The 26560-nt window shown below is 46.7% G+C and overlaps 1 protein-coding gene and 1 pseudogene across 2 annotated transcripts in view; one reads left to right on the top strand and one right to left on the bottom strand.

Moving 5' to 3' along the window:
• Positions 1-26560, bottom strand: part of TRABD2A (TraB domain containing 2A) — a 52902-nt gene that overhangs the window by 20685 nt on the left and 5657 nt on the right. The window contains 2 exon segments of the mRNA XM_079940118.1: positions 3232-3350; positions 21540-21906. Of these exon segments, the coding sequence (XP_079796244.1) occupies positions 3232-3350; positions 21540-21906 (486 nt within the window).
• LOC307195980 (small ribosomal subunit protein uS5-like) lies at positions 5691-6694 on the top strand (annotated as a pseudogene). The gene has a single exon. The product of its transcript is annotated as a small ribosomal subunit protein uS5-like (transcript).

Raw genomic sequence — 26560 nt, 5'->3', positions numbered from 1 at the left:
GCCCTTTTTAACTCTCTAACACAACTTCCTATACTCACCGAGTCTTTTCTTCTAGAGCTGCTACAACTTTCTAACTGTTAACCTTGGAGGCTTCAATCCTGTGCTTATTTATAGCCTAACTACTTGTGAGAGGCCTTAAGCATCTTGCAGATGAAAAGCCAGCACCGGATAAGCCATTGACCACTCTGCCTCAAGTGCCCGCCTAACAGATTTAGCGGAAGGGGCTGGGTTTTCTTGGCTGGAAAGAGCAAGGATCCCAGCCCACAGTGCTCCCCGCAAGATTCTGAGCACCAAACACAGGGCTCGTTATCTGCTCCATGAAACGCATTCAGTGAAAGCCAAAGGAAGGCTCAGAGAAGCACCTAAAGGGACAGTCTGGCCCAGGTATTCCTAGAAGGCAGCCACCCCAATTCCTCCCTCCCTGGCTCAAGACGTGGAGACTTTCTGCAGGGACCTGGGCAAGCCTCTGGTGCAGTTTATGTTTAACGGAGAAAAGCTCTTACTGACACAAACTAGACTCCTGGGAGAAAGACCAGACATGGTTTCCTGAGGAATAAGTCTCTGAGTGAGGCCCTGCCAGGGTTTCCTTGGAGCCTAACACACCCAGTGACTCTGAGCCCTTGTTAGCTACCATCTTCACCACCACACAGCCAAGGAGGTGAGTCTCTGCCTCCTCCAAACAGCAGCGCTTTATCACCTCTGCTGCCCAGACCTCAGCTCAATGTCCACTCCTGGGGCCACCAGAACTCTGTCCAACCAGGGGCAGGTCCCCGGAGGCACTGCTGGAGGTGCCTTCCTTGCCGCAAACCTCTGGTGCAAAGCAAGGGTGGCCACTTGTGTCTGCCCCTGAGTAGAGGAGGTGACCACCCCCAGGTCCCTGCAGAAAGTCTCCAGTCTTGAGGCAGAGGGCAGGGAGGACATGAGGGCTCCACAGAAACAACACACAGCCCCCAACTCACCCCAGCTAAAGCCACTAAGGGCCAGACCCAGCTTCCTCAGAAACCTACAGGGGCCTCTCCAAAGAATTATCAACTGTCGATCGTCCTTATGTAGTTTACTCTCCTTGCTATTCTTGGCAAAGTCTGGGCCAGTCTAACAAATGTGGGGTTCCAGGATGTGACTCACAGAGAAGCAAATTCCTAAGAAACAACTCTGTTTGGCTAAGTTGACCCCAGAGGCATCTTGTCTCCAGTCAATTCCTTTCTTTGGGGTTTCTGCTAACATTTTCTCACACGTTGCACTGGTTAGCTAGGACTGTCTTAACAAACTGTATAATTTAAACAACAGAAACATATTGTCTCACAGTTCTGGAAGCTGGAAGTCCACAATCAAGGTGTTAGTGGTGTCATGCTCCCTCTGAAGGTGTTAGAGGAGGATCTGTTCTAGGCCTCTCTCCTAGCTTCTGGTATTTTCCTGGCTTGGGACAGCATAACTCCAATATTTACATGGCGTTTTCCCTTGTGTGTCTCTCTGTGTCTTAAGTTCCTCTTTTTATGAGGACACAGTCATATTGGATTAGTGCCCACCCCAATGATCTCACCTTAACTTGATCATCTGCAAAGACCCTACTTCCAAATAAGGTCTCGGTCACAGGTCCTGGAGATTAGTATTTCAGTGTGAGAATTTAAGGACACACACACAAAAAAAAGAATTTGAGGACAAAGTCTACTCCTAAGGCATATCAATCTCAGCTCTACTCTCTTTTGAATAGTTAATATGGGGCTTCCCTGGTGGCGCAGTGGTTAAGAATCCGCTTGCCAATGCAAGGGACACGGGTTCAAGCCCTGGTCCGGGGAGATCCCACATGCCGCAGAGCAACTGAGCCGGTGCGCCACAACTACTGAGCCTGCGCTCTAGGGCCCACGAGCCACAGAACTACTGAAGCCCGCGTGCCACACCTACTGAAGCCCACATGCCTGGAGCCTGTGCTCTGTAACAAGAGAAGCCACAGCAAGGAGAAGCCCGCGCACCGCAACCAAGAGTAGACCCCACTCGCCGCAACTAGAGAAAGACCGCGTGAGGCAACAAAGACCCAATGCAGCCAAAAAATAACTAAATTAAGTAAATAACTTTTTTAAAAGATAGTTAATATGCATATGGTAAAAATTTCAAACAGTACAAAGAAATGAATCTCCCTCCCATTCCTGTTCCCCAATCACCCTCTCTAAAAGTAATCACTGCTGCCAGTGTCTTGAATCTCTTTCCAAGGATAGTCTCTGCATGTAAAAACAGACAGATAGATACACAGACAGACAGATAATAGATAGGTAGGTAGATAGATAGATAGATAGAAAGAAGCAGAGATATCACCTCCACCTTTTATTGGTTTTGTTTTTGCTCCTTTGGCCTTTAAGCAGTCAAATAAAAACCTTTCCATAAATAAATACTGAAGCTATACATTACAATGTAATGTAAAACAATCAAGGAATAAAAAGCCAAGTCTTGGCAAACAGAGGTAACTTCCATTGTTTCTGAAGTAAATGCAGGCTGAGACTTCCTATCCACAAGGTTAAATCAATGACTAAGGCGAATCATAGAAAAGGAAAAGGGAAATTTCTGACAGCAAGAAGGGACAAAATGAAGGTTTCCTAGGCCTTTCCAGTGAGAAAGCAGGTTGGATACAGAAGCCCCTTGGAGGCATCCCAGAGGTGACCCCACTGCCCCTAATCCAACGATGTCCTGGGACCTCTGCTCTGGGCTCAGGCTGAGTCAGGCAGATCCCAGGGAGAAATCCTGGCAGAAGTCTACAGTTGAAGATTTCATACAGTCCTACAAGGATTCAGCTTCCTTTCTCCAAGATCTCAGAGGAGCCTCCCCTTCCAAACACGCAGATGGTTTGGTTTTCTCAGAAACCTCCCAAGCCAACTTTTTTCCAAAACACAGATTATATCTCATTATCCATCACATCATCATGGACCTAAATCTCAGCAGGCCTCATGCACTGCTCTGCAGCTCGTTCATCTCCATTCCTCCAGGCATCAGTCCACACGGTGCATCCAGGGCTGCTCCACGCTTCCTAACAGCTGCACATAAACCAGGACAAGCACGTGCACTAGCCCCCTTGGAGGCGCCGCTTCTGTAATGACAGCTCTGCTAGTGTCAAGCACCGCCTACATTCCCCCCCCCCCCCCCCCCCCCGCAGGTGACTCCGACATGCAGGCGGGGCTGGGAGCGATTGACTGAATTCAGTCAGGGTCAGAGCTCTAAGAACCTCAAGAGATGAATACCGACCACATTCAACTCTTTCAAATATGAAATGTCTTCCGAGAGCTGCAGTGAGTTACTGGCTGAGTCCTCCGACCCTGACTGACAATTCTCCTCACCATAGTTTGCAGAGTCTGACTCATATCCTCACAAGGAAGGATGTGGGCTATCAGGGTGTTGGCGGATGGGGCCAGCATGCTCCTGAAACAGTACCGTTTCTACGGTTTTTCCACACAAACATAAGCCGTTCTGCGGACTCAACTAACTAGAAACCTCCACTTAAAACATTATTTCAAAAGAAATCCACATTCTGCCTTCTCCAGTCCAGCTTTGGGAATGCACCAGGAAGCTCCAAGAATTCCTCTCTAGGGCTTCCCTGGTGGCGCAGTGGTTGAGAGTCCGCCTGCCGATGCAGGGGACGCGGGTTCGTGCCCCGGTCCGGGAAGATCCCACATGCCGCGGAGCGGCTGGGCCCGTGAGCCGTGGCCGCTGAGCCTGCGCGTCCGGAGCCTGTGCTCAGCAACAGGAAGAGTGAGAGGCCCGCGTACCGCAAAAAAAAAAAAAAAAAAAAAAAAAAAGAATTCCTCTCTTCCTCTCTAATGCCTCCTATATGGTTGCCATCCTGCCAAGCTACTGTGCTGACACAGCAACAACCAATTCTCTTAAAGAAAAACTGCTGGGTAACAGACACCTTCACACAGGTCCTTGTCACTCACTGTCAATCTGTTAACAGCACCTGAGGGCAAAGCAAGATGCATTAGAGAAGAGAGGATGAGAGGTGGAGGTGGTGGAATATTAGAACTCTGAGCGCCTGGAGGGGACAACAAAGAGATCAGCAGAATGTATTTACAATAATAGTAATAGCAATAATGATAATAATAGCAGCAGCAATCCCTCCCCCACGCTGCAGTCAGCCGTCCTCCGGGAGGTGGAACTGCATTTGGGGAGGAAGATGGGGCCCCTGCCCTGAGGCATGGCTGTTGGCAGGGCAACAGGACAAAAGGGTCTGTGATGGCAACAGGTCACAGAGGGCAGTAAAGGATAACCACGAACACTCAGTGGGAGCTCAGGCCCAGGTGAAGACCCCAGAGAGAAACCATCACAGTCACTTCCTCACCCCAGAACTATAGTTTGGTCCTCCACATCAAAAAAAAAAAAAAAAAGGTGACGCCAAGAGCCTCCAAGACCTTAGAGCAAACCAGGCTACTTCCCTTGAAACCTGTAAAGATTTCTGTGCTCAACCATGCAGATAGCAGCTTTGCCTAAAGCTCTGCCACCAGCCATTCTTGCTAGCTTCAGGGTGTCCCCCTTGGGCTCATAGGAAGACTTCTGACCTGTTGGGAAAAACCCATTTACCTCTTGAGGGCACCAGGGGAGGGTCCCAGCAGCATCCAGGCCATCCCAGCTGGGGATACAGTAGATAGGCCTGTGTCTACAGCAGAGGACAGGCAGAGCCCAGTGCAATCCTCTGCAAGGAGATGGGCTCAGAGTGCTTCTGAATGGGTCCTGCAAAACCTTTGTTGTTCTCCAAGCCTCACCTAGAAAATGCATTGTATTTGGAAGGACTCACAGAAGCCACCAGCGGGGGATCTGCCTCCTTGGAGAGGTTCCCAGTGGTCTCCAGAGTGTGCCCAGCTCTACTTTTTGAACCCCTGTTACCCCAAGTCAGGTGCTCTGCTCTATCGTGAGACATTTTTAACTATTAGAAAGTCCTTCCTTCTTTTTGAGCTCCCTGTCTCGCCATGATTGCCATGTACTCATTTTTGTATGTATCAATACAGTGTGTGTTTCCACACATGCATAATTTGTGAGCAGCCATGAAAAGAGAAAAAGTACATGTCCCACTTCTAGGAATCACTCCTATAGAAATACGAGCACAAGTGTGTAATAAATATGCTAGTGCCGCCAGTGAATTTAAGGTTCTTTCTTCATCGTGAAAGAATTTGAAGACGAAGTGATAGGTAAGAATCAGACTTATTTAGAGAGAAATACACTCCACAGACAGAGTGTGGGTCACTGAAAGGCAAGAAGCAAGAGGCCTCGAAATATGGGGTGGTTAGTTTTTATGGGCTGGGTAATTTCATAGGCTGATGGGTGGGAGGATTATTCCAACTATTTGGGGGAAGGGGTGGGGATTTCCAGGAATTGGGCCACGGCCCACTTTTCAGCCTTTTATGCTGGGCCTCAAAACTGTCATGGCGCCGGTGGGTGTGTCATTAGCATATGCTAATGTATTACAATGAGCATATAATGAGGCTCAAGGTCCACTAGAAGTCAAGTCTTCCGCCATCTTGGACCCAGTTGGTTCTCACTAGTTTTCATCATGTCCTATGGCTATGTCATTCTTTTAAAGGTTGTGCCCTGCCCCTCTCCCTCCTGTTTCATTAGTGCACAAGGATGTTCCCTGGGGAACTGTAACAGAGCTCTCCCTGACACTGGGACTGTTCAATCAAAATTGGAATGACCCAAGAGGGAGAAGATATGGAGATATATGTATATGTATAGCTGATTCACTTTGTTATAGAGCAGAAACTAACACCCTACTGTAAAGCAATTATACTCCAATAAAGATGTTAAAAAAAAAAATTGGAATGACCCTTCTTCTTCGTAAAAACACCAAATGGCGTATGACGCCGGTGCTGGGAGAGGGCCCAGAGGCCCCTGGGGGCCCTGGAATGGGAAGCCCCGGTGACTTCCGCAGAAGCTTTGGTAGCGGCGTCCGGGGTCAGGGTCACAGCCAGGGTCGGGGCCTCAGAGCACACGGAGGCAAGGCTGAGAAGCAGGAGTGGCTCCCCGTCACCAAGCTGGGCCGCCTGGTTAAGGACCTGAAGATCAAGTCCCTGGAGGAGAGCTGTCTCTTCCCTCTGCCCATCAAGGAATCTGAGATCACTGACTTTTTCCTAGGAACATCCCTCAAGCAGGAGGTTTTCAAGATTATGCCTGTGCAAAAGCAGACCCGTGCTGGCCAGCAGACCAGGTTCAAGGCATTTGTCACCATTGGGGATTACAACGGACATGTCGGTTTGGATGTCAAGAGCTCTAAGCAGATAGCCACTGCCTTCCATGGGGCCACCATTCTGGCCAAGCTCTCCATCATGACCGTGTGGCGAGGCTACTGGGGAAACAAATCAGCAAGTCCCATACTGTAACTTGCAAGGTGACTGGCCGCTGTGGCTCTGTGCTCATGTGCCTTATCCCTGGCCCCAGGGGTACTGGCATCGTCTCAGCCCCTGTGCCCAAGATGCTACTGATGATCGCTGCAACTGACAACTGCTACACCTCTACCAGGGGCTGCACTGCCACCCTGGGCAACTTTGCCAAGGCCACTTTTGATGCCATTTCCAAGACCTACAGTTATCTCACTCCTGATGTCTGGAAAGAGACAGTGTTCACCAACTCTCCGTATCAGGAATTCACTGACCATCTTGCAAAGACCCACACCAGAGTTTCCGTGCAGAGGACTCAGGCTCCAGCTGTAGTCACCACATAGTTTTATATGAGAAAAATAAAGTGAATGAAGCCGTAAAAAAAAAATTGGAAAGACCGCATAGAGAGGATTCTTGCCCCCAACAGAGCAGGAGATTGGATGTGATGACCTCAGATGGTCACCTACTTATAAGTCCTTGAGTTTCTCTATCTCAGGAAGCGAGGGAAGCAGATGCCCTGGTCTCACTTTCTGTCCTCTCTGCCTCCCTTGTTTCTCCCCGCTCAGCACAGGCCATGAGGCTCCACGGAGCCTTCCATGTCTGTTAATTAATGGCCCTCACCCAGATCACTGTGTCGGGTCAATTTCCACCACTGGGGAAAAAACTCCACAAAACCATCCTCTTATTTCAGACTTTCTTCTCCGGCTAGGTGTTCCAGAAGTGCCAAATCACTGTGCTCCCTCCTCCCCCAACCCTCTACCCAAACCACAGCCCCTGAAGAGACAGCCCTACATAGGATGTGATTCTGCCTGTCCCCTCCCTCCCCAGGCCATGCCAGTTACACCTGTCTGGACATCTGACTCAATGGTATAGCACTGGGTGAACCACGAGATTTACACCCAAAGAGTACATCTACCCCACAGAATAGACTCAAAAAATCATCCACAAGCCGAAAATACTCATCTCCAGGCCAAAAAGCAATTGTTTTATTTCAAGTCTCTTAATCTGCATTGGTTGAGATTGTATGAGGGATTAAGAGACAGCAAGAAAGGAAGAACTAGTGGAAATTATTGCAATTATGATAAAACTCCAATTAGCATGAAGTTTCTAACAGTGCAAAGACTTAAAGGGACTTACTTTTCCCCTTCGAAAACACAGCTAGATAGACAGATTTCTCCTTTCACTTCAGTGTTTGTCTTTTATTATACTGTCTTTTAGAAAAAACATGATCAGTCCACCCAAAACCATGTCTTGTCAGCTGAATTCACTCTTCCCCTTCCCTCCAATGACACACACTCACCCCATCTGCACTGTCTTCTGAAAAGTTGTGTTCACTGGAAGTAACAAGCTTATTACCTGACAGTTTAATTCAGTGTTCAAATGCCACCCTTCCTTCCCCGCTCTCCCCGCCATGTCTCCCTTTCCACTCTCCCCTTGCCTCCCCACATCCCCTCTTCTCTCTCCCTTTCTTTCTAGGCTTGTGGAAAGAATCCATTAAGCTCTCTGTCCAACACGTGCAGCAGACTTCTTTCTCTTTCCCGAGACTTCTTCAGCTGTGGGGAGACCCAGGTCCCAGTTGGGACATTGTTGCGGGAGCCCACGGGCTGAAGGGGCGGGCGAGGGGGCTGGGGTCCAGCAGATGCCTTTTTTGTCGAAGATAAAGGCCTCCCACTCCCTTCGAGCCTCTCCACTTTCCAGCACTTTCATCGCCCTCCGATCAAAGGGCTGCTCTGAATATGAAAGGCACCGCCCATTATGCGGCTCCCGTCAGCCCCACCTCACCCCGCCCCCAGCCGCCCAGCTCTCAAACAAAGCCCCTGGCATCTGTCTAGGCGCAGCCCTCACCTTCTGGGGCGTTGGGTTGTTGCGTCTTCTTTTTTTCTTAGTTCACTTTTGAGAGCCATTCGGTCCCTTGAAGTATAGTTGGGGAGCAGAGGGGAAGATCTCTCTCATCCTCAGAACATTCCGCCCGCATAATTTTTCAAGACACCTTGAGGATTTCCGGTCCTTGCCTCTCCCACCTCACCTGGGTATCCAGGCAGTCAGGACGTCCCCCTCAAGCTCATTTATTTCCCCCTTTCCCAGCCACTCTTAAAAATCGCTTCTCCAGGGGCTTCCCTGGTGGCGCAGTGGTTGAGAGTCCGCCTGACGATGCAGGGGGCGCGGGTTCGTGCCCCGGCCCGGGAAGATCCCACATGCCGCGGAGCGGCTGGGCCCGTGAGCCATGGCCGCTGAGCCTGAGCGTCCGGAGCCTGTGCTCCACAACGGGAGAGGCCACAACAGTGAGACGCCCGTGTACTGAAAAAAAAAAAAAAAAATCGCTTCTCCTTCTTTACCTGAAAGGGGACTATGCCCTTGGAAGAGTCTAGACCGACCCCTCATGGCAAGACGACGGAGAAAGTCCTGCTCCTTTTCTGTCATGTTAATAGATGGTGCCAGACTTGGGAACTAAAGCTTCCACACACATCTCTGAACATGAGGTCTGCTTTTCAGGGGGAGAAAGGTGCTTCTCAAAACTTGGACCTGAGTTCTTCTCAGACAAAGGATTCAAGCATAAGGACCAGAGAAACTGATTTTCAGGGATGTTCTGACCTGAAGAAGTGTCGTTTTGTAAATGATGACAATTCCGGAATACCAGGTGAGGACAGGGAGGGAACCTGGAAGAACGCACCAGGCAGACTGGGCCTCTTCTTCTGCAATCCCTGCCACCGCCTTCCTGCACACCCTCCAAGCCCTCTCCTCCCTTGGTCAGGTTCCCCGACCACCCACCCCTTCCACCCAGCCCATATCCTGCCCTGACTTCATGGCTGACTGAGCACATCCGTCTCCTGTTATGGATGTGGACTGAACTGTGCCCCCCCACACCCCCAATTCATAGGCTGAAGCTCTAACCCTCACTATGACTGTATTTGGAGATGGTAATTAAGGTTAAATGAGGTTGGGCTTCCCTGGTGGCGCAGTGGATAAGAATCTGCCTGCCAACACAGGGGACACAGGTTCGATCCCTGGTCCGGGAAGATCCCACATGCCGCGGAGCAACTAAGCTTGTGTGCCACACTACTGAGCCTGCGCTCTAGAGCCCGTGAGCCACAACTACTGAGCCCACGTGCCACAACTACTGAAGCCCACGTGCCTAGAGCCCGTGCTCCACAACAAGAGAAGCCACTGCAATAAGAAGCCCGCGCACCACAACAAAGAGCAGCCCCCGCTCGCCGCAACTAGAGAAAGCCCACGCGCATCAATGAAGACCCAACGCAGCCAAAAATAAATAAATAAATAAATAAAAATTAAAAATATATATATATATGTGGTCTTTAAAAAAGAAAGAAAGAAAGGTTAAATGAGGTCATTTGGGTGGGGCCCTGATCCAATAGGATTGGTGACCTCTCTCTCTCTCTGTGCAGAGAAAAGGCCATGTGAGGACCCAGCAAGAAGGCAGCCATCCGCAAACTGAGGAGAGAGGCCTCATCAGAAATCAACCCAGGCAGCACTTTGATTTTGTATTGTGAGCCTCCAGCACTGTGAGGAAATCAATTTCTGTTGTTTAAACCACACAGTCTATAGTAGCCTGTGATGGCAGCCCAAGCAGACTAGCACACCTCCTTTCCCCAAACCCCACACCATGCTGGGGTAATGATAAGAATTAACACCAATCTCTCCATCTCTAAGGCCCAGTGAAAGTTACAACCTCTGCTAAGTGCTTCAGGACTGTCTCAGTCCCTTCCTAGAAACTTCCATTCTTTTCATTTCTACTGCCCTGAAAGGTAATTTTCCTTTAAATTGTTAAAAGGAAAACAAGATAAACAAGACCAACAAGACAGACAAGCCCCAGGAGCAATAAGCGATGAAGAATGATATGAAGAACGAAATGAAAAGCACAATAAAGCTAACTTCACACACTTAACCACATCTGGACCGGCTACTGGGCCTAATTAGGCATATGTGGTAAGCAGCTCACAAAATGGCTACACACTGTATTTGCTTCTGCCATAAAGAATGTCACTCGCCATCTGGCTCTACAGGATTGAGTCACTTGCCACTGCAGTCACTGACCTTCAACACATCCTGAAAGGAGTTCCAGGTGGAGATCAGAAATGAGGTACCCTGTGCTCTGGGCAAACTGGCACAACAGGGCTTCAGACAGATATTTTTAGGAGAAATGTTTTATGAACCTGGATTCTAGCATCTTCCCATACTTAGAAGAGCGCTAAAATCATTAACAGAGACACCTGTTCCTTGTGACTAGCATCAACCTTCTTACCAAGATGTGTGCCTGGTTGCACATACCCACTTCGTCAAATCACTTATAGACTGACTGCCCCACTTACCTCTTGGAAGCAGTTCCTCAGAGTTATCTGAGAGGCTGCCTCCTGGGCTATAGTTCTCAGTAAGTCCCCAAATAAAACTGAAACACATCTCTCACAAGTGTTTTTATTTCAGTCAACAGCTTTAACCACCACAAAGGGACCCAGAGCAGACTTCTCTCCTTCACCTGAACTCTATAAGGATCCAGAGCCTTGGTACCAGCAGGGTCCTTTGTGCCCATCCACCTCTTCAGCGGGTCCAAACGAATTTAAGTAAGCCTCCCCTGGTTCTTGGATCTCCTGAGAATTGGTTGATGATCCTGAGCTCTATTTGGTGATATATAACAGGTACCTAGCCCACCAGTTGAAAGACACTGGGAAAAAAGGTGGCCTCCCCCCAGCTGAAAGATACTGGGGGAGCCCAGCTGAAAGACACTGGGATTTGCTCAGTTGAAAGACACTGGGCAGTCTGGACTGGGTGACTAGGTGGGCAGGCCTAAAGTCGTTCCTAAACAAGGGGCATCAGAAATCCAGCCTCCAGGTAACACTCCAGCCAGGTGTATGTACTTAACGAAACTTATACTTACAAGTTAGTTATTTAATTGGGTATTAAAGGAAATATCACACTGAAAATGGCCCAAATGGGGCTCTTTTCTTGCATACGCAGTTAACGTAGAGAAAGCTAGCTTGATAAAACATCTGTTCAGAATTCTGACCCTAAGGGAACAAGTCCTTCTAGGAAAAATTTGTATTTCTTTCCCTGTGCACAGGAATTCTTATCTTATCAGACCATCTCCAATTCCTGAGACTGAGAAAAGGAAAAAACACTGTATGTCACAGCAGTAGCCAAGTTTCATTGCCAATTGCATTGTAATCAGGTGTTTAAACTATGCCTTTCAAAGAATTTTCTCATTTATAGACAGTTATTGTTTTACTTTGGTGCTTTTGCAAAAAATCCTTCATCTTCAAGAAGATTCATAGAAAGAACTTTCTGACAAGAACAGATTTCTGATAAATTTTGGATCGTACCACTGAACTGAGTAAGAAATTAAAGAATCCTAATGGAAAGCCTGACGGCTTCATAAAACTGTTAGCAAAAAAGATCAGTTACATAGGAATGAGTGAACTGGTGAATATCGTCATAATTTTTATAGTTTTTGTCTGAAATATTACTGACTTTTAATCTGTGTTTTCCAGATATAAGGAAACCTTTCCCCTCAAGCTAATTATGACTTACAGCCACATGGTAAATTATACCTTTGTAAGCAGAATTGAAACATTTATCTTTTCTCTCTACCTGATCCCTCCAGAAATTGGGCAACTTATGTTCCCAGCAGCCTTATCAGATGAATAAGAAAGGTCACCTCCTGACAGGTGCAGGAATCGCAAGATATTCTGGGGACCTCAGGAACACAGGAATTCACCCAAATCACAGGCAGAATCTGTGGCAAGCCCTAGGTGTGGCTTTCCTGGTCTTGGGAGGCCTTTTAAAAACTCAATCTGAGGTTCCTTATGAAAAGCTCCAGCCCAGCCAGTTTAAAAGAGCCTATGTGATCCATTAACCAGCCTTATTTTGCAAACAAATTAGTCTTAATTTGGCTGTATGTGGTAGAAATTAGGGTAATTTTAGAGAGAAAAAGATTATGTTTCAGTGAATGGTAAATGCTCGTTTTGTTCACTGAGGTCTGTATTTACTGCCTCTACTCACTTCCCAGAGAGTTCCTTGTGGTTATATTACATGACTGTTACGTTTAAATGAATTATTAAAAGGACATTCCAAGTTTGTTTCTGAAGCTTATCTCAGTATTCTATCCTTGGATGAAGACCAGGTGCCCCATGAGCTGCAACCAGGAGATTATGCATACAGGAAAAGGCATCATTTAAAGAACTATCTCCAACCTAGATGGAAGGACCCTTATCGGGTACTCTTAACTAGCTCATGCGAAGTGAAACTGAAGGGAATTGACTCTTGGATTCATATTTCCCACTTAGGAAGGGCCCCTGCACTGGACTGGTCTATTGAGAGGACTGCTGACCTCAAAATCACCTTAAAACAATGTTCAAAGAGAGGAGAAAACTATACCCACAGCAGGACAAGAAGACAACATCAGAAGTAGACAGCTATCTCAAGATGCCAGACCTGACCCACATGACTATTTACAGTGTTTTCTTAATTTCTTGGACTTTTGCATAAATCAGTGTTTTTCTATCATGGTCACAAATCCCAGGCAGATTTTAAAAATTAATACAAGTGTTGGGTTTATGGTCAAGTACCTACATCCAGTACTTTTGGGTTACCTTGGTGGATTTTTCTTCTCCAAGGCTCTAATTGGATGGCCCTTAGGAAATTTATTCTAGAAGAAAGACAGGCTGTAGGTCCGTTCGGGCCATTATTGACATCACTCGATGGGAATCATACTTGTTCTGACCGTGACCATAAATATGAATTTTCTTTAAAAGTTACTCAAGCCCAATCAGAGCAATGAGCTAAATTTCAGTCAAAGAATAGAACTTCCTTCAGTTATGGGATGGATTTATATGGCTAACACCAGGCTGTGATCATTTAAGTTGAAAAGTCCCCTTATGTTGGGAACAATTAAACCATCCAAGGCTAATCAAACTAATAACACTAGGAAATTGGGCTGGTGCTGGTGTGGAACAGACTGGGCAGGCAACTGGGAATATAGTAGCCTGCACCGAATGGAAATTCTTGGCTTAAATTCTTACTTTTGGCCCTATTAATGCTACTAGCTATATTACTTATATTCTACCTATTTTACAAGATCGTTGTTTCTTGCATTACAAAATGCGTTACTGAGACTCCCATAAAAGCGATGACTAGGCAACTTGAAACAATTGACCCAATATATAGCTCTATTTGAGATCAATGATTATAATAGTGTAACTGTAGATATGGAAGGAAGCAACAAGAGGGAATCTTTCCTGGACCATCACGGACTAGTAAGACAGGTGGTCCAGAGACTTTTCGCTACTGTTAACAGGGCCTAGTCCAGTAATAGCACATTGAATGGCCTACCAGCAAAATCCCGGCCTGGCCTAGGAATGAGCATTCCTAGCACTGTGGTACAAAATAGTCAGGAAATGCCTTCCAAACCTACATTAAACTTATGATCATGAGGGGGCACTGCCAAGTAAACAATGTCACTAGCCATCTGGCTGTACCAGGATTGAGTCATTAGCCACTGCAATTGTTGACCTTTAACATAGCCTGACCTCAAGGAAGAGATCAGGAACGAGGCACTCTGTGCTCTGGGAAAACTGGCAGAACAGGCCTTCAGACAGATATTTTTAGGAGAAAATTTTTGCAAACCTGGATTCTTGCATCCTAGCAGCAGCCTTCTTACCAAAATGTGTGTTTGGTCCAATGTACCGCCATCGTCAAAATCACATCTATACTGACTGCTCCCCGTTCCTCTTGGGAGCAGTTCCTCAGAGCTGTCAGAGAGGCTGCCTCCCAAGCTATAGTCCTCAGGAAGTCCCCAAATAAAACTGAAACTCACTGCTGGCCCAGCTGAAATATCTCCCCCTGTTTCCTCTGCCTGTGTAAATCCTAGCTTTTCCTTGAAAATCAGCTCAAATGCTAATATGCTTATTAAAGTAAGCTGGATAGCAATTAGAAAGTAATACTGTTGTACCTTTCCCCCATCGATCACATTCTTTAGCAGTCACGTCACCACAGTGGCTGCAGAAAGTGGACCTCCTCCAGCAGAGGCCACATCGAAAGCCCACCCCACCTGCAGTGGGTCACTTCAACTACCAGCAGCAGAAGGCCTGGAAGGCACCTTCATTTTCAGGCTCTTCAGTCTACATGGTGTTCTCGAGGTTCAGGGCTGGTTTGGAGAGAAGCTATAAAACTGTGCCACAGAACTGGAAACCACTCCTAGAAAGGAAGGGAAGGCCTCCCTAGGGCACCCCACAGCCTATGAGCACACACCTCACGGCCCCCATGAGGTGCGTCCAACTTGCACTGCTGCTGGCCCTGGAGCCACCCACCAGGAAGCTGGGAGAGGCACCCTGCCATTACTGTGCAACCAGCCTCCCTGCCCTGGTGGCAGGAAAGAAGTTACTCTGGGAGGATTAACAGGGGAAGAAGTCAGGGAAAAGACAGAAACAAATCAGCAGAGTCAATGCTGCGGTTTTGGTTGTTTAAGACAGCGTGGCCGGACAGAGCGATGAGAAAACAACGATCTTCAGGAAGTACCTTCCAATTAGGAAATATCACCTGTGCAAGGCACTGTGCTAGACTCATTAAAAAAAAAAAGAAAAAAGTTAAATCAAGAACCTTGCTCTCTAGGAGTTTCCATGCTAGTTTGGGAGCTGAAATAAACAAACACATGGAAAGTTAGACACCAATCTAAGAATTAAATAAACATAAAAAGCCACTACAAGGCAGCAAAAGAACAACTGCCCAGTGGGGATATGGCAACAGATGCTCTTAATTGAGGAGAAAAAGGAATCTTTGGCAACCTGAGGTAACACTCAGAGGCAATACAAGGACAGGGACCAGAATGGTGACCAAGAATAGAGACCAATGGTTCTCAAACTTGAGTGTGCCTCGAATCACCTGGAAGGACTGGTTAGACCAAACATTGCCAAGTCCCACCCCACAGTTTCTAATTCAGGAAGTCTGGAGTGTGGCCCAAAATTGTGCATTCCTAACAATTCCAAGGTGACGCTGATGCGGCCGGCCCAGCACACACTTTGAGAACATTCCGCCTCAGAAGTAGGAAGTGGGGGCCCTAATGACCGATCCAGCTCACAGCTAAATCTTATTAGTACTACACAATGGGCTCACTTTGTTTTAGGTACTTACCAACATTTAAAAACCAGGGCATTTCCCAGAAAAACCCAGACTTCTGACTTCTCTTTTTAAAAAAATAGAAAAGTCTGGCAACTGGATGAAGGTGGTCAAAAAGAACAAACTTCCAGTTATAAGATAAATAAGTACTTAGAGATGTAACAGGCAACATGACGACTGCAGTGAACATTTCTGTGTGCTATCGATGAAAGTTTGTAAGAGAGTCAATCCTAAGAATTCTCATCACAAGGGAAAAAACCATTTTTTTCTTTGTCCTTTTTTTTTGTTATCTATAGGAGATGATGGATGTTAACTAAACTTATCGTGGTAATCATTTCACAATCTATCATTATACTGTACCTTAACCTTACATGGTGGTATAGGTCAATTATATCTCACTAAAACGAGAAAAAAGAATAAATTATATAATATACTTCCAAATTATGAATTTTAAAAATGGGAAGGTCTGGCCACACAGGGTGCACATTTCTACGTGGCCAGCAATCGACTAGGACCAAGCAACCACTGTCCTCTTCACTTGGCATATTCACCCCACAAATGCCACAATTCATGTCACTCCCCACTCCCAACACAGGCCAGTTTCATGCATGCCTGTTGCCTACCCAGCCCCTGCGATCCATGATCTACGTAAGCACCTTTAATAACCATATGGGATTCAACAACCTGGAGAGACCATAATTTAACCAGTTCCCAGTGGCTGCTGGGATTGCATCAATCACACTGCAATTAATAACAACCAGCATACATCTGTGTCATTTGCTCAATCATTTCATGGGATAAATTCATAGAAGTTGGATTGCTGGGTCAATTTGATACACAGGACCCCTGCAAAAAGGTTAAAGATACCATTTAAAATCAATTATAACACAAAATGAGAAAACCCAGCTAGCTAGATGACACGCTTTTTTCTCCGTCCCCCCCGTTACCCCGCACCATGCAGCATGTGGGATCTTAGTTCCCCTACCAGGAATCGAACCCACACCCCCTGCATTGGAAGCACAGAGTCTTAACCACTGAACCGCCAGGGAAGTTCCTAGATGACACTCTTTTCTAGTCGGTCATTTTAAATTAACCAGTGGCAGTTCTTACATCTCCTTCCATTTTGGCTCCACTCTAAGCCCTCTAATACCATAAATATTAACATCCAGTTAAACTTGCCATTTTATTCCATGACTTCTGCCACCTAAAGTTCTGTGACAGCATCCTTTAGCGACAGCCTCAAAAACCACTTTACTACAAGAGAATCAACCACACTGCAAATGCCTACAGTGTACTCAGCGCTGCTGGAACCCCTCTCGCCTCTCCCCATGGCACACACAGGTTTTCACCATGAGGTGGATACTTACAATGAGACACCTTTGAAATGATGCCAAAATCTGCCCCCCACCGCCCAAACTCAGCAACTTTACCCTGGGTCCTTATTATGGGCTGAATCGTGTCCCCCCAAAATTCATGCTGAAATCCTAACCCCCAGTACCTCAGAATGTGACTGTATTTGGAGAAGGGTCTTTAAAGAGGTAAGTTAAAATGAGGTCACTAGGGTGGGCTCTAATTCAATATGACTGGTGTGCTTATAAGAACAAGAAATTAGATGCACCCCAATGTTCACTGCAGCACTGTTTACAATAGTCAAGACATGGAAGCAACCTAAATGGCCATTGACAGATGAATGGATAAAGAAGATGTGGTATATATATACAATGGAATATTACTCAGCCATTAAAAAGAATGAAATAATGCCATTTGCAGCAACATGGGTGGACCTAGAGATTATCATACTAAGTGAAGGAAGTCAGGCAGAGAAAGACAAATATCCCATAATATTGCTTATATGTGGAATCTAAATAAAATGATACAAATGAACTTATTGACAAAACAGGAACAGACTCACAGACTTAGTGAACAAACTTATGGTTACCAGAGGGGAAGGGTGGTGGGGGAGGGATAGATTGGGAGTTTGGGATTGACATGTACACACTGCTGTATTTAAAATAGGGAACCAACAAGGATCTACCGTATAGCACAGGGAAAGCTGCTCAACATTCTGTAATAACCTAAATGGGAAAAGAATTTGAAAAAGAATAGATACATGTAATGTATAACTGAATCACTTTGCTGTTCACCTGAAACTAACACAACATTGTTAATCAACTATGCTCCAATATAAAATAAAAATTTTAAAGAACGAGCAAGAAATTAGGACACAGACACACACAGAGGGAAGCCCATGTGAAGACACAGGGAGAAGACGGCCATCTACAAGCCAAGGAGAGAGGCCCTCAGAAGAAACCAACCCTGCTGACGCCTCGATCCCAGACTTTCAGCGGTCTCTAGAATTGTGAGCAAATTAATTTCCGTTGCTTAAGTCACCCAGTCTGTGGCACTTTGTAATGCCAGCCCCAGCAAACTAATACAGCCCCTTATGTCCACTGAAGGTATTTAACAGCGATTCTCACTTCATGTCCTAGGGAATAGACCAGAAAAGCAAGATGAAAACTCCAGTCTTGCACTATCACACAAGACTGACCCTTTACTGCTCCTCGTCTCTTCTGCATAGTCCTTCTCTCTCTCATTGCCCACTGTTTGTCTTTTCTCTCTTCCAGGCACTGGCACCTAGATTCTGAACTGTCACACCCCAGAGCAGAGCAGGGAAAGGGGGAGGGGGAGGGCTGGGGGAGGTAGAGAAGGTGTGAGGTGGGAAGGGGAAGGCCAGAATCGGAGCCCAAAATGAGGGGCTGACAAGGGGGAGTGGGGGCAGAGAGGCACAGCCAGGTATCAGGACCCTGAGCTTGGGTTCAGTCACAAATTGTCTCAGATGTCTACAAACCCTTTCTCTCTGCCCAGCGCTAGGTTTGCGGGGCCATCCAGAAGGGTTTTTTCACGCTACAGCATCTCAGCATCACTTCTGGACCTGAGGGGAGGTCAAAGATATCAGCAGTCCTGTTGCACAGCAGCCAGTCTATGACCATAATGAATGCGGACAAGGCTGCCTAGTCACAGACAGCACAGGGCATCCCCAGAGCTGGCCTCTCCCTGAGAAGTCAGTCAGCAGTGCCCTCACTGCTGATATTCTGCACAGTGATAAGCAACCTCACCTACCCAGACTCCCCTGGAGAGCAGAGGCTGGTAGGAGCCCGGTTCTCATGTAGGGGGAGTCAGGGAAGGCAGGAATGGGGTAACTCCACATTTCGTGATTCCAGGCCCCTGCTGAAGCTGACGCCGGAGCCCTGCTCGCTCCCCTTTAAGCTCTGAGTGGCTGTGAATAAAAAGGGAAGGGCCTCGGGCTTCCCTGGTGGCGCAGTGGTTGAGGGACCGCCTGCCGATGCAGGGGACGTGGGTTCGTGCCCCAGTCCGGGAGGATCCCATATGCCGCGTAGCGGCTGGGCCCGTGAGCCATGACAGGCTCGAGGCCCGTGTACCGCAAAAAAAAAAAAAAAGGGAAGGGTCTCAAGGAAGAGAGTGGGGAGGGAGGGTGTCACAGAAGCATCAGGAGGGAGATAGGAAAACAGAGATGCCATAATGCCCATGGTGTGACATGATACATCCACCTCCAGGGTCCAGGACAGGCCCCCTGCTCCATCCCTAGGCCACAGAGCACCTCCACCTGCAGAGGCCTCACCTGGCTCCTTGCAGCGTCCCGGGTAACAGCTGCCCCAGTCGCACCCGGATACTTCCTCTTCCCCTTCCCCCTTTCCACCAAGCCAGGCAGACTCTGCCTCACCTAATCCTGCTTGGCAGGTGGATTCTTTGGAGGAGGGACAGACAGCTCTCCTCCCCCTCCTAAAGAGACACGCTGGGTGTTATTCCTACAGTCTAGCATGTCGTGGAGCTGACCCACCAAGAGCTGGCTGCCGGGGTCTCAAAGGAGCTCGCAGGGACATGGGGCCAAAATGCGGCTGCAGCATCCCTTGAAGTGCTTCTCTTATGACCCCAAAGGCAGCCAAGCAGGGTCAGATCCAGCTGAGGTCAGAACCCCAGCAGCACATGTGGGATCCATGCATGTGTACAAAAAGACCTATCTTTTTTAAGTTTGCTTTAGACTTTAGAGGGGCCGCCCAGAGCCAGGGGAAGGCAGGATCAATAACTGCTTTGTCTTTGAATCCCAAAAATGAGAAACAGCGTGCCCAGCCCATGCTGAGTGCTTAAGAAATGTGTCCAAATAAAGACTAGCAGGAAAAGGAAAGGTGACTCCCGAGCAGGCCTGGGCCCAGGTGGAAACACAGAGCTGAGTCTGCGGCGTCTGAACATCACAGCCAGCCATAGGGACACAGTTCATTCAAGTTTCCATTTCTGGTCAAAATATAAGAAATTAAGGGGATGGCCAAGGTGAAGACATGCTGTGGAAGACCCCACTGGGGGAGCTAGTGGCCCAGCCCACACCTCCAATTTCTGAAGACTGTGCCCACCTACAGCGCCTGGGTTGATGCTCTAGGTGAAAGAAGGGACAGGTTAATTCAAGGACGAGATGTCACAGCTCCTGGGGCATTTACAGTAACTGCAGCACTTCGCCCCGCTCTGTATAAGAACACAAAAATATTATATGGCAATGTTGGGAAAGAATGTTAAAAAGCAAAAGAATGCGGTATAAGCAAAAAGATTGGATTTAATGTGAATTTTAAGATGTCAGTCTATATCTACACAGCCGTCAGAAACGTCGTAATCCACTTTTGTAAGTAATCAGCACACACTCACGTTGTATCCCGGTTTAGCCAAGGTATCCACAAGTTCACTGGTTTCCCGTTGCTCTTTCCAAGCTCTGCCCACTGAAATCAGACTATCACACGTCCTACCTGGCTGACACATTAGCCAACAACCACTAGTGAGCACCTCCCACGTGCCAGACACCACATTAGGCGCTGGGGTACAAGGACCAAAAGACTGTAGCCCAGCTTTGGAGGAGCCTGCACCTTGGGGAGAGGCAGTCTTCAAGTCTCCTGCAGAGGCTGCCACGGGGACACTGAGAGGACAGCAGAGGGTCATCTCTGGACTTAGGAGGCCTTCACAGAGGACATAAGCCGAATCAGCCATCGGCCAGAGGGACAGCATGGGCAGGGTTCCCAGCAGAGGGGACAGTGGGTGCCTACACTGACCTTACATGCCTCCTTCACTAGGCTAGGAAGGATGTTCTTTTTTCTTTCTTTTTTTTTTTTTTTTTTTTGGCTTCCCCAACCAGGGATCGAACCCAGGCCCTCGGCAGGGAAAGCGCAGAGTCCTAACAACTGGAACGTCAGAGAATTCTCGGAAGGATGTTCTTGTTCACAAGTAAAGCTGCCCATATTTCAGGAAGCAGTTCTCTTTCAGAGATTTCAGGTATTTTTTTCCAGGTATTTATTTTATGTTTTTGTTTTTGTTTTGCTGTACGCGGGCCTCTCACTGTTGTGGCCACTCCCGTTGCGGAGCACAGGCTCCAGACGCGCAGGCTCAGTGGCCATGGCTCACAGGCCCAGCCGCTCTGCGGCATTGTGGGATCTTCCCGGACCGGGGCACGAACCCGTGTTCCCTGCATCGGCAGGCGGACTCTCAACCACTGCGCAACCAGGGAAGCCCCAGGTATTTATTTTAAACCAAACCTATCAAGGAAAGGTAAAATGTCAAGATCTCCATCTTTTTAAATTAAAGTATAATTGATTTACAATGTTGTGTTAGTTTTAGGCATACAGCGAAGTGATTTAGTTACACATACATATCTATATATTCTTCTTTAGATTCTTTTCCATTATAGATTATTACAAGATATTGAATATAATTCCCTGTGCTATACAATAGGTCCTTGTTGTTTATTTTATATACAGTAATGCATATCTGCTTATCCCAAGATCCCAATTTATCCCCTCCCTCCTTCCCCCTTTGGGAACTGTAAGTTTGTTTTCTATGTCTGTGAGTCTGTTTCTGTTCTGTAAATAATTTCATTTGTATCAAGATCTCCATCTTCAAGCACATTCCATCTCAATTATGGAAAATATGGTCAGTCTCAAAGATATGATCGCTTGCTTTTATTGGAATTTATGACTAGGGAGCAGCAGGAACTCCCTCAGCAAATCAGACTGTAAGTCTGGGCAGGTGGCAGGTAGTCTGCGTAGAGACCCTTACCATGCTGGTCAGGCGTCATCCACGAGGGCATCATGAGCTTGACGTACTCACGGTGGCGCTTAAGGCGGCCGTAAATGTCCCTGGGGAGCACGTCCTGGAGGTTCTCACCTCGTGGCAGCAACTGACAGCTGGTGAGGGCCGAGATAGTGTAAGGGTCCGTGAGGTCCAGCTCAAAGTACGCGATGCTGCTCTGCTGAAAAGCCTCCTTGGAGGTGTCCGGGATGAAGTCCCAAACCCGGGTGTACGGGACATGGATCGTGCCAAAGAAGTAAGAGAGCGGGTCTCGCTTTATGGTCCACAAGAAGGAATTCAACTCATTTTGCTAAAAGGAAAAGAGACAACATCAAGGCATGATATGGAGGGACAGGAACCTGAGAGGTAAATTAGAGAGACAAGTCACCCTGCAGGAGAAAAATGATCAAAATAGTCCAGGCAGATTCACCTACCAGGGGCAGGAGTCCTCAAAGCAGACTGAATTTCAGCATCCCCTCCCTTTTCTCATCGAAATGTTGACTAAAGATGAGAAAGCAATACAACCACCAGCTTTGAGTTTGCCCCATGCCTGCTCTAGCAGCTGGACAGGAGTTAAAGAGGGGATTCTCAAGGGACCACAAGGACGCACCTGGTACAGGTAAAGGGACACCTGAGGAGCCCACTGTTACCTCCCAGGCACACCCGGTGGTTTCTACTTCTTCGGATCTCAAATTCAACAACCCCAAAGGCAGAGTCTCTCAACTCTGGCTGCACATTTGGAATCACCTACAAAGCTTCTAGAAGTCTGATATCTGGGTCTTATCCCAGGTCAATCACAATGGGATCTCTGGAGGTGAGATAAGAGGTTATATATATATATATATATTTTTTTTTTTTTTTTCATTACGCAGACCTCTCACTGTTGTGGCCTCTCCCGTTGCGGAGCACAGGCTCCGGACGCGCAGGCTCAGCGGCCACGGCTCACGGGCCCAGCCGCTCCGCGGCATGTGGGATCTTCCCGGACCGGGGCACGAACCCGTGTCCCCTGCATCAGCAGGCGGACTCTCAACCACTGCGCCACCAGGGAAGCCCTAGGTGATATTTTTAAAGCTTCCCTGGTGACTCCAAGGTGCAGCCAAGGTTGACTCCACAGTCCTAAGAAGCCCCTGATTGCACAGTTTGCCCCTGTCCCTTTAGGACATGCATTGTCCTGCATTCCTCTCTTACAAAAGCCTTCTGCTTCAGCAGCAGAGAACTGGATGGTTCCACGATGTCTCCCAACAGTTTTATAGGCTGAGCACTGGTTACATCCTGAGGCCAAGCCACTTTGCCCTTTGGCCCCGAGTGTCTCTCAGTCTCAACAGCGGGCATTTATGAAACATCTGTTTATTAAGAGCTACTGTACAAAGAAGTGCACAGGGCAGCCCTCAAGGAGTTCAAGTGTAAAGGTCAGATATATGCATGGGGCGAGCCCCACATCAAGCAACCCAGAAATGTGAAAATCCAGGTTTTATAGGAAAGAATATTTGGAATTCATTCTCTGTCAAAGGCTTCGTTTCAGCAGCCCTTTAAGTAGCATGCTTTCCTGGATGGTGGGGTTTCAGTTTACTGTCAGCTCTCATTATGTATCATAGTTATGTTCTATAAAGTCCCTGTGAACACTGAATTACCGGATACTGAACCACTGCTCCTAGGGGAAACACAGGGTTAGGTTCCTGCGAGCCTCTGGTCACAACGCTTTAGTCAACAGAGCAATACATCACCTTGTTTTATGTTTTATGTGTGCTTCTGTTGAAAAGCACCTTCTTTAGTATATTTTGTTGACTTGTGAACATTGAACTCATAGCCAACAACACCGTAACTCATGCCTGCATGAGGCTCATCTAACTCATGTATTTTCTCCCTAAGGCCCATCACTGCCCTCCTGTGCTTAGGAACACTAGACAGCACTTCATTTTAAACAGGGAAATCACCTCCAAGAAGCACAAAAATGCAAAAAAAAGTGGCACTAAGTAAACTACAAAAAGTACACTTGTTTACTTGTTTCTAGTTTGAGGGGTGAAGAGACAAGCCAGAGCACTGACTCATTCGACCTCCGCTGGAAGCCTGTGCATCCGGCCACTCAAATTTTTTTGCAGTTCTGGGCACATCTGCACGTGAAAGTGAAAGCACCACAAGCTTGGGGTTCACAATTTTAGCAAGCTGGCAAATTCACAAACATGAAATCTACAAATAATGAGGGTCAACTATACTTGCACTTCTGTGTCATTGTTGCAGCAGCGGCAACCTGGTCTCAAACGAAATATTACACAGAATCTCAAAATATAAGACCGATGAGGGTGGAGCTGGCTGAAGCAGGGGCCCTACTCTCTTCAGCCTGCTCTTCTCCACCTGTCCCCCTGTCACCTTCACAAAACACCATGGGACCACTCAGAGGAGAGCAGAGGCAGGGAAGCACGTGGGCTGGGGTGACATAACAGCAGGGGGAGGTCAGGGGCCAACAAGCCCACAACTTTCCACAAAGGACATTGGCTAAGCAGCCTCAGCAGTGCTGGCCGCAGGGGAACAGGCCTGGTGCCCCAGAAGGGACTTTTCCAAAGAAACTAGAAATCCTGTTATTAAATAAAATCTTCCAGTTGGGAAATAAGACCTCAGTTTTCTCAAAACACCATGCACGTCAGATGGAGCTTATCTCATTAGCCTCCAGCCTGTGACCTTGTTTTTTAAAGTATTCAAATTATAGTTCTGCTCACACACCCAGCTTTTCAAGAATGCACTAATTGTGCTCAATTCTGCTTCTGTCTCAGCCACCCCACTGAGGTTTGGTTTTTTTTTTTTTTTTTGCCGTGCTACATGGCTTGCAGGATCTTAGTTCCCCAGCCAGGGATGGAACTCAGGTGGTGAAAGTCAGATAATAACCCCTATCATAAGTAATGGTAATAAACAAGTTAGACAAGTAAAAGTTAAATGACTGAACGAATGAGAGAAAAAACACATTTTTTAAATAATTTTTAAAACCTGATCCTTTTTGACCCACCTCCTAGAGAAATGGAAATAAAAACAAAAATAAACAAATGGGACCTAATGAAACTTCAAAGCTTTTGCACAGCAAAGGAAACCATAAACAAGACCAAAAGACAACCCTCAGCATGGGAGAAAATATTTGCAAATGAAGCAACTGACAAAGGATTAATCTACAAAATTTATAAGCAGCTCATGCAGCTCAATAACAAAAAAACAAACAACCCAATCCAAAAATGGGCAGAAGACCTAAATAGACATTTCTCCAAAGAAGATATACAGACTGCCAACAAACACATGAAAGAACGCTCAACATCATTAATCATTAGAGAAATGCAAATCAAAGCTACAATGAGATATCATCTCACACCAGTTAGAATGGCCATCATCAAAAAATCTAGAAACAATAAATGCTGGAGAGGGTGTGGAGAAAAGGGAACCCTCTTGCACTGTTGGTGGGAATGTAAATTGATAGAGCCACTATGGAGAACCATATGGAGGTTCCTTAGAAAACTACAAATAGAACTACCATATGACCCAGCAATCCCACTACTGGGCATATACCCTGAGAAAACCATAATTCAAAAAGAGTCATGTACCAAAATGTTCATTGCAGCTCTATTTACAATAGCCCGGAGGTGGAAACAACTAAGTGTCCATCATCGGATGAATGGATAAAGAAGATGTGGCACATATATACAATGGAGTATTACTCAGCCATAAAACGAAATTGAGCTATTTGTAATGAGGTGGATAGACCCAGAGTCTGTCATACAGAATGAAGTAAGTCAGAAGGAGAAAGACAAATACCGTATGCTAACACATATATATGGAATTAAAGAAAAAAAATGTCATGAAGAACCTAGGGGTAAGACAGGAATAAAGACACAGACCTACTAGAGAACGGACTTGAGGATATGGGGAGGGGGAAGGGTGAGCTGTGACAAAGCGAGAGAGAGGCATGGACATATATACACTCCCAAACGTAAGGTAGATAGCTAGTGGGAAGCAGCCGCATAGCACAGGGAGATCAGCTCGGTGGGAGGGGACCGCCTGGAGGGGTGGGATAGGGAGGGTGGGAGGGAGGGAGATGCAAGAGGGAAGAGATATGGGAACATATGTATATGTGTAACTGATTCACTTTGTTATAAAGCAGAAACTAACACATCATTGTAAAGCAATTATACTCCAATAAAGATGTAAAAAAAAAAAAAAAACAACCTGTTAACGGTTGAATTAGTATTAAGAGATGAACGGTGTACAGGGTCTCCAGCCAGTCCTCAGGCATCCTCTTAGGGAGTAATGAGAGTCCCCAGGGTTATTTAAATACTACTTCAAAAAGCCACATGGAAACTGTAGTCTACAGAAAAATGGTTGCCAAAGGCTAATTAAGCAATCAAATGTCTCACTGTTGGTTAAAATTAGATCAAGCTGGTAGAAAAATATTGGTTAGACAGTAATCAAAAGCTGAGGTTGACAGTTATGGCTTTGGTTCATTTTAAATGGGTAACAGAATAATTACCTCTAAATGCAACTGGTTTGCTAGAGCTGGGCTTCCAAGCATAGGTTTAGTTTGTTTTATTTGTTCATTTTAGTGGGAAGAATTGGTGATCAAAGGGGTCTTGGATGATGATACAATTGGAGACCACTGACCTATACATCTGGTTACACAAGTTCCACACAGTCTACCAAAGGGCTTCTACACAGTTTCCAACTGGAGACATGGCAAATAGTTGAAATATTATTATTAAACACATGGGCACCTGATTCATTGTCATCTATTAGGAGACCATGATAGTAAACAAATATATTCCAAGAAAAACCAAACCCATACTGCAGGATCATAGCGTGGGGTTGGTGGGGAGTGGTGAGGGGGTGTTTCATTTTGGTTTGGCTTTGGTTTGTTTTCACCCAACACACTTAATGTCCCTAATGTCCCATCCTATCTCAAAATGCCTACACTTCTCTTCAGGAACAAAGTC

Source organism: Stenella coeruleoalba (genome assembly GCF_951394435.1).
Source record: "Stenella coeruleoalba genome assembly, chromosome: 13".
Classification (NCBI taxonomy): Eukaryota; Metazoa; Chordata; class Mammalia; order Artiodactyla; family Delphinidae; genus Stenella; species Stenella coeruleoalba.
Note: the sequence above shows the minus strand (reverse complement) of the source record. Positions and strands in the feature narration are given on the sequence as shown.